General features: G+C 40.8%; 2 protein-coding genes across 6 annotated transcripts in view; both read right to left on the bottom strand.

Moving 5' to 3' along the window:
* Positions 1–7,152, bottom strand: part of taf1 (TAF1 RNA polymerase II, TATA box binding protein (TBP)-associated factor) — a 40,993-nt gene extending 33,841 nt beyond the window's left edge. For 2 of the 3 annotated variants that reach the window (XM_083780849.1, XM_083780851.1), the window contains exons 1-8: positions 6,895–7,152; positions 6,076–6,193; positions 3,613–3,736; positions 2,963–3,076; positions 2,230–2,358; positions 1,877–2,118; positions 933–1,160; positions 203–442 (exon numbers count right to left, since the gene is read on the bottom strand). In XM_083780849.1, coding sequence (XP_083636975.1) covers positions 203–442; positions 933–1,160; positions 1,877–2,118; positions 2,230–2,358; positions 2,963–3,076; positions 3,613–3,736; positions 6,076–6,192 — 1,194 coding nt within the window. In that variant the 5' untranslated portion in view covers position 6,193; positions 6,895–7,152. The remainder of the gene's footprint in view (positions 1–202; positions 443–932; positions 1,161–1,876; positions 2,119–2,229; positions 2,359–2,962; positions 3,077–3,612; positions 3,737–6,075; positions 6,194–6,894) is intronic. The other variant, XM_083780850.1, reaches the window with a different exon arrangement.
* A 1,548-nt stretch (positions 7,153–8,700) lies between these two features.
* Positions 8,701–15,864, bottom strand: fam76b (family with sequence similarity 76 member B). 3 transcript variants are annotated; one of them, XM_083773240.1, is made up of 10 exons: positions 15,327–15,864; positions 13,951–14,015; positions 13,757–13,811; positions 12,995–13,150; positions 12,679–12,884; positions 12,505–12,555; positions 12,258–12,335; positions 11,866–12,031; positions 11,038–11,139; positions 8,701–9,844 (listed from the first exon to the last, which is right to left on the bottom strand). In XM_083773240.1, exons 1-10 carry the CDS (start codon positions 15,411–15,413, stop codon positions 9,755–9,757), a joined length of 1,056 nt encoding a protein of 351 aa, XP_083629366.1. In that variant the 5' UTR covers positions 15,414–15,864; the 3' UTR covers positions 8,701–9,754. The 3 variants fall into 3 exon arrangements, with proteins under 3 accessions (XP_083629366.1, XP_083629367.1, XP_083629368.1); XM_083773241.1 differs by having other exon boundaries at positions 11,866–12,001; XM_083773242.1 differs by having other exon boundaries at positions 11,866–11,998.
* Positions 15,865–16,069: the final 205 nt, after the last annotated feature.

Genomic DNA, 16,069 nt, shown 5'->3' with positions numbered 1-16,069 from the left:
TTTGGTCTTTTGTCTGGAAAAGAATTGTGTTGAAAATATCGTGAAAAATTGTATCGTGAACCTCATATCGTGATACGAATCGTATCGTGAGTTGAGTGAATCGTTACATACAACACCTGTATAGACATTATTGAACCGATTTGTTTGTTTGGTGTTCAGTACTAATCACCACTCAAGTCCAAGTCTCTCTTGGTCCACAAACCTCTTGAGAAGGCTTCGGCGGTTTGGGGATCTCTCTCTTCTCGGGTTCCTCACTCTGCTCCTCTTTCATTTTGAAGCCGTAGTTGAAGTTGATACCGTCCTCGGGGACACCCAGCATGTCGTACCACAGCTGAGCTGGACCATATCGCCACTCTGCCACTTTGGGTCGAGACTCTGTCTCCTTGTCGCCATCGCCGCATGTTTGCGAGAACTTGGATTCTACCGGTGCCATCATGGTTATCTTGGGAGAGATTGTAAAATGTACATTCTCCTGTTATACTGATATAGGGTGGTTGAGTTCTGGCACAACTTGATGTACACCTGATGAAGGCCAACTGTGGACCGAAATGTTGTACCATATTTTCCGGCGTTTTAAACTAAACTAAACACTTGCAATGCTGGTGTGCAGACTTTTATTCATTGTGTATCCGACACCAGCAACAAACTGGATGTGCGCAACCCACTGTTCTGAACTAACAACTTCCCCCTACTGCCACGCGATGAACTGAAAAAAAGGAGGATTCAAGCAATAACAATGTTATGTTTTTGCGTGTTTAAACACCGGTTTGCATAAACCGTCACATAATGCCAATGAAGGCGTTGTGTCGAAAGGAGTCGGTTTGTTCTAATTAAGGTAATGAACTTTTCTCAGTGGTTATGACATTACTTTACCAGTTGGTGTTATGATGAGAACTTCTAGCAGTGGCAGAATCTTCTAGACTTTTTTTTACCTCATCATCAGAGAGACACTGCTCTGGCGGCGGTGCTGGTCCGTACTCGTGTGTCCAACCGGACCTCCTTTCGGGGGGTTGTTGTTGCTCCGTGGCGGCGGGCTCACTCTCCGGAGGTGGGGTTCCAGGCTGATGCTCGCGGTGCTTCCTCTTCTTCTTCCGGCGGGCACTTCTCCAAACCGACGGCATGTTCTTCCCCGGACCAAACAGTCGTAGGAATCTCAGCACCTGGTGAAATGGTTTAAACGCAAGTATTGATATTATGAAAGAACGAGAGCCCACGTGGAAATTCACTAAATGGGTTTCATAAAAGGGCTTCTTTTTTTCTGTCCATAATTATAAAAATCACACAAAAATCACCCTTCCGTGGTCAGCCAATCAAATCATCACAAATGGTCAAAAAGTATAAATTACACATTTCTTAAAGAGAAAGGTCTTTAGTGCATACTGCATTTCCAAAGTTTATTTTTTCTCTTCCCTCCCATTTCTCCACGTGACTCCATCTCCAATGTCTAGCTCTCACTTTCTTCAGATGCATTTGATGACGGTGTTAAGACGACACATAACAGGAACATGCTCACTGATATCAGTACTTAAGAAGGAACACTTCAAGGGAGAGAGAAAAAGAAAAGAAATAAGAGAAACCACGACAACAACAAAATAACTAACTGCCCTCACTTTTTATCCTCAATATGTACTTTGCTCAGCCAATCAAATCATTGCTATAGGGTGATCAGCCGATCAAATCATTGTGTTTGAGTTCACACAAACAGACAAAGCTGGGAATAGGAAGTGCTAGCACCCCTCAAAGAAGAACGTAAACTATATTATATGTGGGCAAGTAATGTAATCAGCCGACCTGCCCCTGTACACTAAACACCGGACAGCACTGGGCGCCATGCGGCTGTGTTGACTTATGCACAGTATGATTGAAGCCAGCTCACCCTTCCAGGCCTGAACTCCGGGAAGAGCTCAGTAACACCTGGCAACGCTTTGGCGGCATCCTTCTGCATGATTCCAGCCAGTGGAAGGGTGAGGCACCTTGGTGAGGAACCTGCACCATCGCCCTGACCCGGACGATCAGTCTCCGACTCGGAGTCTGAGGAACTGCTGAAGTCCACCTTATCTCCTACTGAGGATGGAGCAATGATGGAAGGCAAGATGATGCCATCGCCCTCTTCCCCTGCTGTGAGGTGACAAAGACCCACACCAATGATGAAGTCGAACAAGAGCTAATTTATAAATATGAAATACATACATAACGCTTTTTTGTCTTGGAATTAAAGCAGTGCCTTACCACTTGCAGTGTGAGGAGGAGAAGTTTCCTCTTTCTTTCCAGGTGTAGGAACAATTGGAGGTGGAGGAGGTGGCATGAGTTTAGAATCAATATCCTCACAGTCTGCATCATAATCATCGTCATCGTCATCTTGGGTAGAAGAAGAAGTTAACACAATCAATTTAATGTAGCATTACTGGGTGATTTCAGCTAGAAGAATAAGAATGGGGTTGTATGATTTAATGTTCTAACACTGAATCATGTACTAAGATACGAAATTGAAAGAAGAAAGTGCCAGCACTCAATGAATGTCCTTTTCACATGTTTTATTACCTCTTTTTGGCATTTCGGCCAGGTTGGCCTTCCTCAGTGTTGTGACCACACAAACGCTGAGGAATGCCATCCTGGCCGAACATGCGTCCGTTGGCTCATCAGAGGTGATAAAACATGTGAAAAGGACATTCATTGAGTGCTGGCACTTCCTTCTTTCAATTCCTATAATGCTTTCCCCTCTACATCAAATCACTTTGCCACAAATAGACAACGTACAATGCATCGCAACACGATGTGTTAACTTCTGAGCTCATATATCCGAGCTTATAGATCTGCTGTTTTCACCAAATGTTCGACTCAGAATAGGGACGCTAGGGTTCAAGTGGTTAAGGTTTGTCTATTCTCTGTGCTGACTATAAGGAAGTAAGCTAACAATAAATAATAATGGATACAGACAGTCAGACACATTTACGTTCATTACCGGTTTTCCTTGCAGGCTGCAGACTTCCCATGGCCTGGCGATACTTTGAATCATCTTCAGCGACTTCAGTGATGTCAGAATAGTCGACTGCATCTTCAGTGCTTTTCACCCAACCTGGAACATTTTAATAATATAATGAACCTCCAAAGGCCTTTCTACTTCACTGAATGGGATCCCCCAGGGTTCTATATTTTGTCTGCACCTTTTTTGAGGGGCGCTAGTCTCTTCAATGCATGGCTTTCCGAAATTACATTTGGCCAGCCAAGTCTATTGACTTTTAATGTTTGTTAGGTGCCCTCGCTGCGCCCCTCACTTCACATGTGTGGTTTTTCTTTAGAGGTCCCTCCTATATTCAGCTATTAGTGTCAATTTTCGTTTTACACAAAGATTAAATTGAAATTCCCATTGACAATGAATGGAGAATGTCATGTCATATGTGGACGAGCAAATTGACATGGTACGTCATGATGATGTACGATGATAAGAGCGCCACTCACTTCACACAGGTGTGATTTTTTCCCCCTTCTACACCACCTTGTAAACCTATTTTCACAGAATGTTCACCTATTATGTCATGCCCAGAGTAGGGATGCTAGGGTTCATGTAGTTAATCAACTGTAGACAGTTATTTAAAAATGTTAATCCCTCACCATCTGTATCCGTGCCACCAGTGTCTTCGTCCTCTTCTTGCTCGTCCTCCTCAGTGGCAGTGATCTCTGTAATGAGTGAGCCCAGACCGAGGGAACCTAAACCAGCCAGGTGCTTCTTGGACTCCTGGGGTGAGTAGAGAAATCAGACAGACTGGATGGGAAAAAAGTGACATGAACCACGACGACGCAGGAGAGGTTCTAAGATAGTGTACACTTGTGAATTCCCTGTTCATTTTCCTCGTAGACTTTTCAAAAAGTATTTATATAAAGACGTTTACGCCGCGGACAAAGCCAACTCGAGTTGTGACACATCATGACAGTAAACACGTTTTGGGCCGATCAAATAATTTGTAAGAAGAAAAACATGGCAGGATACTACACTTTTTGTTTTGTTTTTCTTCTCACAAATTATTTGATCAGCAAAAAACATTGTGTTTATTGTCATGATGTGTCACAACTCGAGTTGGCTTTGTCCGTGGCGTAATCGTCTTTAAATGTGACGCTCTATAGAAAACAAGCTTGAAAGTTGGAAGGAAAAAACTATTATCTAATGAAAAAGTGTCAATAGAAATCTAGTCTATTTGGCTGCCTTGCTCAAAGAATACATATAATTATAATAATTATATAATTATTTATTGCATGGCTTGGTTGAATGCTTGATTCTGATCGCTTTTCAGCGGTCTGTTATTTCTGGGAAATGACCGCTCCGCTCTATAACAAACACCCGATGCCTAATCAAACCCTCGGAGCACCAGCTGCGCGGCTGCGCCCCACTGATTTACTGCTGTTTCCAACATGATAGCCATGTAAACGCACACACAATGTCATTTGCAGCTAAACATTGCTTTCAAAAATGTTTTTGAAAACATTTGAGCGAGGAATAGACGACTCAGTACCCTAAACTTGATTCTATTTGATCAACTCACTTCCTTGTTTTCCGACAGTGCTACAGCCTGGGCAGACGCCGCCAGCGCGAGCGACACTTAAGGAATACTTTTTTTGTTGTGTTTTGGGACAATCTATTAATTTATGTTAGGTAAGCGCCTAAGCGGGATATAATAATATCTGGCTAGGTGGTCATTGTCGGGATATAATTCTGATTCAGGGTGATTTATCAGGGTGAATTATCTCCCGATAATGACCACCTAGCCAGATATTATCCCTTACATATTTTTCACCTGAAGATGGGAGTGCCTTAGTGTTTCTTTAAATGGTTGTCTCTTGTCTGCACTACTTGGGACTACAAATCAAGCAAGACTACCAGTGGATTTTGTTTTATGTGCTCTACAAAAGAGCACCTGTAGTGTGTGAAGCATTAGAACCATGCAACGCTTCCTTCTTCGTAAACACACAGTTCCTGACCTGATCATGTACTGTTTGCTTTGCATAAATAAATAATTCATTTCAACTCTAACATAATTGTACCATTAACTTAAAACCATTATAAGATAGCTCGTCATGATGACGATGCCAGCCAACTGAGTACATATGACCATGACGATGCCTAGCCGCAATTTGCAACTCTAGATTTCTTTATAATAGGATGAATCTAGAGTTGCAATACCCTCCATTGACTCCCCACTCATCCAATTTGCGTTTGCGATCTGCTTGTATTAAACGACGTTAAACTCACCAACATTGCAGCTCTGGGCCAAGCTTGAATTATCCTCTTTCAATCTGCCGAGCTTTTGTGTCATAAAAATCTACAGTAGACATGTTATGAGCTACTTTCTATCAATAAATTCTGTGCAGGTGATTATTTTTCTAAGTGTTGGAGTTTGGAAGCGCTCGTCGTAAGTCACTGAACGGCCCTGCGTGCCATCCGTTTCGCATTTGCACATAATGCAGGAGGCAGCAGAGACCCCTTAATAAAAACGAGTGCTTCCAAACTACAACACTTTGAAAAAGAATCAGCTGCAGAGGATTTCTTGACAGAAAGTAGCTCATAACATGTCTACGGTGGATTGTTATGACACAAAAGCTCGGCTACAGCTGCAATGTTGGTGAGTTTAACGTTGTTTAATACAAGCAGATCGCAAATGCAAATTGGATGAGTGGGGAGTCAATGGAGGGTATTGCAACTCTAGATTCATCCTATTATAAAAAAAATCTAGAGTTGCAAATTGGGGCTAGACGATGCCAGGCGTGTATACCCATATATGAGGTTTCTACACTAGTCTGATGTCAGCGCTGGATATCGCTGATATCGGTTGTCTCCATTATCCATATGGAGCTCTAGGTGAAAGCCTTCGGTACAACCATATTTACTTTTTTAAGTGGGATCACAAAGGGGTCTGTACTTGGCCCTATTCCCCTCTACACACAAATCAATGCCTTTGCCAAAAGTAGCCAATCTAAAAGCTAACAAGCTTACATAATTCTAATTGTACAGTATCTATATGTTCACCTATTATGACATGCTCAGAACAAGGATGCTAGAGTTGATGTGATTACTATGCTTACATTGTCTAAAATGCAGTCATCCTCATCAAGCTGGCCATCTTCGTTGATGTTTCCAAAGAGGAAACCAGTTAGAGAGAATGGGCGGTCTTGGTCCTCATCGCTGTCTGAGTCGGACATGCTTTATTAACAATGTATTGGAAGATAAGAACACAGTATTTGTATAGTTTCACAATCACAAAAGATATGCATCTTCAAGCCAACACTTATTTGAACCGTACTGCATCGTAACCAACAACAGTTATACATCCCATCTGTTGATAGCTTGTAAAATGTAGTGCATGTCATTATGGAAGGCAAAGCACATTACAAAGAATGTATTGTCCATTCAATTTAATATTAGGCTACAATATGCATAATCTCCTTCCCCTTCGTTTCAATTGGCTGTCTGACAGTCGATTGATATTTTGCAAATACACCAGATCAATCAATACAACATAGTATGTGCATTATTTCTATTAAATTGTCAATTAAATGAGGTACAACCAGTGTCGAGCTTAAAGTGTTTGGAGTTTCCAAAATGATAACATGAAATGTGATTGTATTTACTTCTTGCAACAACCTTTATCTGACTTAGACATCTGTAAAGTTGTTGCAAGGGAAATCACTTTATTAATGTTTTTCTAGTCAGAAGACTGATAGATTAGTTGGTGGGCATTCACGGCTGTCTCTCTGAATTTAAGATAACTTTGATTCGGTATGCAGACATGTATTACGCGGTTGGAAAGCAGACTGGCTATAATTTACGAGGTTGCAATGGTGCTAACATATTCTTGTCTACTGGTACGATTTAATGTTAGTTTAGCTTCAATACAAACTTACCTTGTTCAGATTATGTTGACTTGCTTTTCAGCCAGCTTGTTTTGCTAAATGCTAACTAACGTTAGCTGGAAGTTCAAAAGCTAACATCTAAACGCATCGGATTGAGCCAGTCAGAATAGATAGCTTTCTAGCTATTCATTTCTACAATCAAATGCATATAAATGATAAATCTTCAGTACGACTTGGTCGTTTATATTTATTGATTTTGTTTTCGTGTAAAATGCGCTTGTGTATCAAAAGGAAAACAGTGGGAAACACCAGCAGCAGCACTGCACAGCAGCACTACTACCAGCTAGCAGCAAGCTAGCGCTACGCAGTGAGTGCAGTGTTGCCCGGTTTTGCGAGAGAAACAGGCAACCAAAGATATATGAAAACCAGAGTAATCTAGTAATCTCTTGGAAACAATTAATCTCGAAGAAAATTTGATAATTGTGGAATATATATTTTTTTAACCTAAACAAAACCCAAATAAGGAACGGGACTTTACAGGAAATCACACTGCGTAGAGCTTTTAGTCTGGAATTTCGGCGTATTTATTTTCAAGGGGCAGTTACAAACAGAGCAAAAAAAGTCTCACTTCGAATAGTGGGCTCTGATTGTGGTCACCCACAACTCTGGGGTGAGCGAAATGAGGAGTGCCAGACCAATCTATCCAACCAGGGATTTCTTTCTTTCTCCTGTGGCAGATTCATCTGGTTTCCAGGCTAGGAGAAACAAGTAAAAAGTCGCTTATAATAATCGGACATGGCAACTGCCAACAGTGCCGTCGTTGAAAGTACCCGGATGTCTTCACCGCATTAATGCCTATTGCCTGCGCGCCACTAGAGGGCAGCGCTCTGTGGATTCCTGTAAATATCGGTACTTAGTTCATATTAATTTGTCTTCTACAATCTACAGCAGTGGTTCCCAAACCTTTTCATGTCAAGGACCCCAAAATTGACACTAAGAAAGTAGGAATCCTTTTAAGCGGTCGTCCACTCACAGTTAACAATCTTGTATTGAGTTGTGCTTGAAATGTACTGTAATTCTGCACTGTTAATACATATTTCAATCAATCAAAAAGCGTACCCCCATTTGAAAAGGTATGACTATATAAGAAGATTTTTACGGCTCTAGCAGTGATTTTATTTTATTTTCAACATGCATTAGGCTACGGACCTCCATGTAATGGCATTTCTATCTCTGAGACCCCAATTTATATTGTAAAATCAATGTTAATTTAACTTGAGTACAAATGGACAGGTCCATTTGTACACTCTCAGTCACAGACCCATAAGGGTCCATTTGGTTCCAAACTATCATTTAGCTGGGGAGCCCCTGGAACTCCCTCAAGAACCCCACTTTGGGAATCACTGTTCGACAGTTACAATCACACTTTCAAAATACCTGAACAGGCACAGATTTTTCCTTTTGAATTTGAAGGATCTAAGTGCAACCTAAAATGACATTAAAGTGCATTCGGTTCTAATGTTCACACAAGCTTCAGTGTTGCATCCTTCAATCTTGCAAGACTTTTTATAGATTCGTCTAGAATAGCCTGTTATAGCACAAGTTAGTCATCATTTATCACACGACAATTCAAAGGTGTTTATCATGACATTTAAGACCTTGTTTTGTTTTCTCAACAGCAAAAACACTAACAACTACTAGTCTTGACTTTGAGTGGATAAAGCTACCATCGCCACATTTTGAAGAGATGTGCAGGCGAGGCATCATCATTCCATTCTATAATTGTTTTTCCAGCCGAAAAACTGTAAAGCGAAATGTAGAGCCACTGACTGTATAGTGTGTAAAATAAACAAACACTTTGCTTAGCCAGTTTAATAATCTTAAAACATTGGGTTTGGAAAAAGTACAAAAGTGATCCTGTATGCCACAGTATGAAACCAGCTCATTAATGCAAGGTGAAAGGTGTTCCTTTAAAAAGCATTTTCTACAGATGTGTTAATTTCAACTGGCCTTACCATACACACTCACTAAAACAGATACAAGCAATAGTTTAAATACAATAGCTGACCCCAGCAATACCTTTACAAGTGATTTCTTAAAAAACTAATTAAAGGGACAGGGGAGTGGGGTCTAAAAGTATATTACAGTACATGAGACCACAATGCCAACCGGTATATGGCAGTAAATCATGCAGTATTACAATCGTTCCACTAAAGAGAAACAGCGAAGCACTACAGCTGTCACACAGTGAGAAAGAGGGCAGCCAAGAAGTGTCTCTCTTATGAAACAGCCATAAAAAATGTCCATTGGTTGTTTTTGAATTTCACAGAGAGAACTGTACTGCGGGCCAGCAAGTCTGCAGTCACCCATCCCCACATTTGCATACGTACACGTACATGGTACAGTTGAGCAGGGTCTCCATTAAGGAGAGCTCGTCACCGATAGCCACGCTAGAAAAATATAAACAATTGCTATTGGAGAAAATGTAAGATTCTCTGAGTATGTTTGTGAGTAAAAAAAAAAAAAAGAGTAAGAAAGACAATTGAATAAATAAATTGCATGATATCCATAGAAATCGAGTGGAAACATGGAGTGGGCAGAATTCTATCCACGTAACGGAAACAATGCTTTTTGGCCCGGCAGTGTTCAAACGAGGGCTTCATCCTGCACTTCTTCTGCAGTCACATCCCATCCAGTGGAAAAGTAATAAAAATAACAAAAAAAAGGGATGGTTTCTCATTGTTGGATCAATAGGTAATTTCCATGGACAGCATCGTCTCTGGATTTACCACAGACTGAGAGTTAAAAACAAATGAGAGTATGGTGGCAATGATTGAGAAAATACAGGAGGGAGACTTTCACAGTGTTACAACAATGAAGCCACTCTGTGTTGTTACTGGCTGGCCTAGTGTTAGGGCATCAGCAGCGAACTCCCTGAGCGGTCAAACTTCTTGCCCTTTGAGAGGGCGGCCACTTGTTTCATCAACTCTCTGTTCTTAGTCTGCAGACAAAAGAGGTTAACACAAGTTAGAAATTATATCACTGTTTATGGAGACAATAAAAAGGACTTAGAAAAGATCAGATCTGACAGTAGATATCTCTGCTGTCGGGAGGAAACCTCATAACTCCAAAATGTTCATTTTTCAGGAAATTAAAAATATAATTTTTTCAGGAAATTAAGAAAGCCTTATATTTTTTAAAACAAAGCAATACATCCTCATCAAAGTTGGTGTTGTAACTTTATATATTGTCAATTACTTCCATGAGAGGGGGAGAGGTGGTGGAGTTAGTTGCTTTAGCAGACATTTTGAGGGTCCAATGGAGTTAAGGTTTTGTCCAAAGAACTTTTTACTACTTTCCATAGGTTTGATATTTTCGAAACACAGACGTAAAGGGTGTTCAATAGCTCCGATTTATGACAAAAAAAATCTAAAACCTCAGAAATAGAGTTATGAGGTTTCCTCCTGACAGCAACAATGTATTTTGTCATGTTCTCATATATACAATAAATGGGCTGCTACCGTTATTATATATATATATATTATAATGCATTAATTAATTTTAAATTATACAGTATATTTTCAATTTGCTCTTTTGGGATCTAAAGGTCCATCCTGTGGGTTGTGCAAACAAACACAGACAATCAGTCTCGTGAAACAATTATAGGTTAGGAATTAAATGGTATAATACAGAACCTGCCATGTGTAACCTGTCTAAGGTTTCGGGTTTACTGAACACCTATAATTTACAGTGGAAAGAAAGAACTGAAAACTGCAGCCAACCCGTAGTTAGAGAGTTACTTTATAATGAGGACAATAAAAATGACTTTGAAGAGAGTATATCTGTAGTAGTTTTGTCATGCTCTCATTTTAAAGTATGCCAGTTTAGTCTGCAACGCATTTTGGATGCTTCAAACTGCAGGTTTAGTATTTTAATGTGACACACACATTTGCCTCCCTATGAATTCTGGATGGACCCCGGTAGTTATTTTTAGGCTCAAGTAACAGTCACTACAATCGCGGTTAGGGGTAGGGGTTTTGGTGACCTTAAAAAGCCTAGATGTTTAGCAAACACCTCGAAATCAAGATCACTCATAAGGATCCAGGTACTGGGTACTCGCCTTGAGATGGGTATGGCTGTTGTATGTACAATGAGTGTGATCTAAATAACTGTTAAAGTTGATGCTTTGCTCACCTGAAACAGCTCCATGGACTCTTTGTGTGCTTTCTCCATATTGTTCATCTTTACTCTCATATTCGATTCTTGGTATTGAAAGTCTGCTTTGACATCCGTCATCTGTGAGAGAAGCACATAACCCATCATTCAATGTCACCCAGAAATGCACACAGCTTCAAATAATTTAAGATCACTTAATCGGGTGGGTTTTTACAGCTTACGGATCAGACCCTTCCTCACCCAGGGTCTGCCCAGCTACTTATCCAGGCCTCAGTTATCTCCAGACTTTACTATTGAAACTCCCTCATTATATACACGTCTAGGGCTATAGCTTGCGCTACCCCATACCCCTTACATGCCATTTGTTTTTACCATTTTGAAAAACATTTAAAAATAGTTGAAATAGCCGATCTGCAAGCTCACAACCTGCCGATGTAGATAACCATTTTTAAAAGTTTTCAAAATAGTAAAAAATGGCCATTGGCAAATACGTAGGGAAGGATTAGGGGTGGCACAAGATAGGGCCCCTAGTGTTCAACCGCCCACAATGTGCACGCTCTCTTATGGGTTCTCTAAATTGGCTTACAGTTGCTTCCCGCACCCAGTAATAATAATAATAATTGCTGCGTTCATACGTGGGTGGTTGGAGAGGCGCGATTACATACAAGTACCGGTAAGTCAATGCAAAGACGATAGTTGCGTGAACGGGAGCGGCGTGACCTGGCGCAACAGAAACGGGACGAACCGATGTGAATATACATATTCAAGTCTGAACGCACCTTTAGACTAAAGAGCGTCTGCTAAATGACTTTAACGGAGACACATTAGCTGAGGTCAATACTGCACCTTGCGGTCCCTTTCTAGAATGGTCAGGTCCTTTGCTTGCAGAAGTCTCTTTAGGGACATTACTTCCTCTTTCAGCTGGCTGATGAGAATGAAGTTGTCCGTTCCGCCAGAATCCATAGACTGGGTGATGGAACTACTGGTGGGTAAAAAGAAAGAAGAGTATCGCCTGATCGCCATGATCCAAACAACAAGGTAAAGCCAGGTTACTGCAGGTTTAGGCAAGTCAGATTTAACCCAATTTGTGCCCAAGACGTCTCCAGACGTCCTTAGAATTATCCCATGGTGTGCCCAAGACGTCTGTACACGTCAAAAACAAAAACACCCTTTTTTATTTTTTTTCAAAAAGAATACAAGGGCACACAATGTGTGCCCTAAATTAAACCATCTCATACCTGTCCCCATTGGATGGCTTCATCTCCAGTTTTGGTTTTTTCTTTGGAGTCTCCTTCTGGATTGAAGACGATTTATGGCTGAAAATATGTACAAAAGACAAGTACTTTACCCCTGTGCCACCTGAGCGCACTACATTTTATGTACAACATTTGACACTATAGCTCCAGTGTTAACATGTACATTTTACAGGTTACAAAACGGATATGAAAGGTGTGATATCGAGATACTTGGGCAAGATAGTCTCACCTCTGCTTCCACAGTCCCTGTTCCTGCTCTGGACTGAGGCTCCCACTGAGTCTGTAACAGTTGAATAAATACAAATATATTATAGAAAATCCTTCCCACTTTCTCCTCAAACTCTAATGCATCTCTGATCCTTCAGAAGAGGGTTGTGGCTATGGTGACATCATGAATACATACTTGTGGTGAGAGCTACTGTGTCTTTGCTGCTGATGGTGGTGATGATGGTGGTGCTGCTGCTGCTGCTGCTGCTGTCTGGAGTGGTGGTCCTTCTCGTTGAGGGAGGAGGAGTTTGAGGAACCGAAACCCTTTCTTTGCTCCTTTGTCTTCTGCAGGACGCGGCGATAGGAAAGAGTGCACAGCCAGCACAGCAGCTTCCCGTCCACCTGATACGTAGTGTTCTTGTTAGTGTCTGGTAAATATAACTACCAAGCTAATGGTAAGCTGCGCTTGGAGTTTTTCACTTTTCACCGTGTGGTGAAAACATGCAGTTTACCTTTCTTCTGCCCTCCTCCTTGCGATCAAAGGCGCACTGCTGTTTACACTGCTCACAGGTCTGTGGAGGTCCATACTTCTTTTCTGAGTTTGTACACCGCTGACACTTTGTCCCAATAAAAGCTGCAATGATGTTACAGTACTGGCAAGGTTTGGGCTAGAAGGGAAAGACAAAAATATATATTTTATAAAAGAGCAAATAAACAAGAATAGAAACAAATAGTTATTCAAAACATACAAATGCAATTTGATGCTGCAATCCATAACTTTCATGTCCTAGCCAGGTTGTGAACCATGCATTTCTATGGTCAACATGTGATTTTTTTTCTGCGTTGAAAATAGTTAAACTCTTGGAGGAGCAGGAGCACCACTCATCAACTTACGGTTGAATAGTCACCACAACCATGAGAAATCCATGTTTACCTTTGTTACGCTACGCTATTTGTGCCAATAAAGCAGATGACGTGACATTCAAGCACAGCAACAGTTTATCCATTTGAACGTCGCAGCCATGAATCATGCTACGTGCGAGCGCTATAGATATGATATTCAGAAGCGCTCATTAAATACTTTCTGAGGACACAGCCTCCATTTTTTTTTCAATGTTGCCCCTCAGCCCACAAATTCCACCACACTTGTGTTAGTAATATTGGAGTAATATACTCAACCATTACAGATATCACAAAAAAAAAGTTATGGATTGCAGCTTAAGTCATCTTAAAAGAGCTGAATTTAATCAAAACAAGACAAGCAAATCACTCACTGTCCCAAATTGTTTGACATTCTGAGCACATTTCTTGCAGATTGTATTTGTTTTACTGCAAAGGAAAAAAATTACCAGTTAACATACCACTTTGAATAAGATACCACTGAAAAACCTTTCATTGTATCAGCAGTGAAGCATGCTGTTTATTCACCACTTGTATGACATGCGAAGAGCTTTGAGGCCTCTCTCACCTTTCTTGCTGAAACTCAGATCTGCAAAATGTGCACTTCACTATGGGATGTGCGATGCGACATTCCTGTAATACAAAAGGTAAAAGGGGTATGACATCTAATAGGAATAGCATAAAAGTACACAAGCTCTTGCATTTCATGCAACCTTTAAGATAAACTTTCCTACAACACTAATTCAAAACAACCAGGTGCCTGTAATATGTTGCCATATAATACTTTTTTTGTCGGATGTTTAAATAGATCAAGTACATAAAGAAAGTGGCATGTTGTTTTTGACATCATTCAATGTATGCTTTTCTTTGTAAGCAATCTACTGCACACATTTGATAACTGAGCAATGTCCTGATTTTTCTCAGGCCACACTGATGTACACACTAATAACATTTGAGCCTTATGAATAGGATGAGGAATAGGAATATACTGTTCAAAGGTCTTTAACTGGAATTTAACATTTAAATAAAGAGACAGTTTCAAGTTTGATGGCTCCGACATTGCATTCATTCTTGTTGTCACAGACTATACCTAATCACTTTCTCATGGCAGATACCGGTTATCTAAGTAGCAGGTCATATCACTACTCAGACAAAGGGTAAACCAACAAAGACATTAAGATACTGTAACTCCACCATATTACAGACTGGTGGTTAAAATTATGTTTTGGTGGTGGATTTTACGATAACAATGGGCTTGACACAAATGTACTAGTATGTATACATTAACAGTTGTAGAGGTAGCGGAGGCATTGTCCATTTTTAAAGGGCAGGCATGTATACTTAATTACCACGTGAATCTATTCATATAACTGACTAATGATGTTTATTTTAGAATATGTCGTCTTTAATTATAATAAAATAGATATACGCCGTACAACACTGGCATAATCTGTTGATAGGAAATCGACCCACTAGACGAGCAACAAGCTCCCGTTTTCTATGAAACAAAAAAAAGCCAAACCTTGTATTCAAAGGAATGACAACATTTTAAACAGGACACCTTAGGGTCGCACAGTCAGATTCTGTGATTTTAGCTGGACAACAAGAGTTTTTTCCGTGGTGTCGTTAGACCTTTAACAAACGAATGTAACACGGCCGGCCTTACAGCATTATCTAAACAAGGCTACTATTATAGCATTAGCGTTTCCAGGTTGGGAAAATAGATAAACCCTGTTATATAATCTGAAGCTCGCACGCACACACAACACAGCCTGGCGAAACACCGTCGCATCCAAATACTAGTGAACAGACTAGTTGGTACGTTAAAATAACACGGGCCACTACAATTGTGTGGGGGGGGGAAATACTATTTCATTGAGAGCTGCATCTGACAGAGGAGCTCCCCTTCCTACACACACAACCCCCAACCAAAGCAAACCAAACCTTGCACAGCTGCTGTCCCTGCGACAGTTCTTCGAAAGGGTACCGCTGGTTACACTTCGTACACGCGTACAGGGCTGATGTTGCCATTCTTCTCGTGCGCTGAACGAAACAAAAAAAAACCCCTCACTGAGCTAAAACACTAGTCGCCGTCGCGCTCCTCAGTTACTACAATAACTCTGGCCTAGAGAGAAGCTCAGCTCACTGCTGTTACAACAACAGCACACACTGGCGGTGGCTAAAGTTAGCTACTTAGCTAGCGCACTAGCTTTGGTTAGCTTTAGAAGCTAGCCTGGTGGAAATAGCCCAATGGAAATAATAGCGCACTGGGGTTTAGCTAGCGATGAACAATAAGAAACTCACAACATGTACTCTGTTGTTTCTACGCGTATATGTTGACTAACCGGGCCTGCTTGAGAGGTGATCACTCGCTAACTGTGCTCGAATAGCAGTAACTAGAGGATATTTTGATTAAAGTTCCCACTCTCTCTCTCTTCGTCTTCTTCCCAAGAAAGCTATTTTCCTGTTTTCCTTTTCTCTTTTTTTTGTATCGTCGACGACTTCGTCACTCTAACCGGAAGTGACCGACTGTAGAATAAAGGGGCCATAATCAGCCTATCCCGTGAGCAGGACTTCTTATTTTGAAACGCGCAGCCAATCACAGACACATTTAATTGTGTGTTTTTTTTTTTGTTATTTCAAGATGCGGTGACTGACTTTTTTCCAGTAAATGTAGCAGATGTCTG

The sequence above is a fragment of the Protomyctophum parallelum genome (assembly GCF_964188405.1).
Source record: "Protomyctophum parallelum genome assembly, chromosome: 1".
In the NCBI taxonomy this organism is placed as follows: Eukaryota; Metazoa; Chordata; class Actinopteri; order Myctophiformes; family Myctophidae; genus Protomyctophum; species Protomyctophum parallelum.
This window is presented reverse-complemented; position numbering and strand designations above follow the sequence as displayed.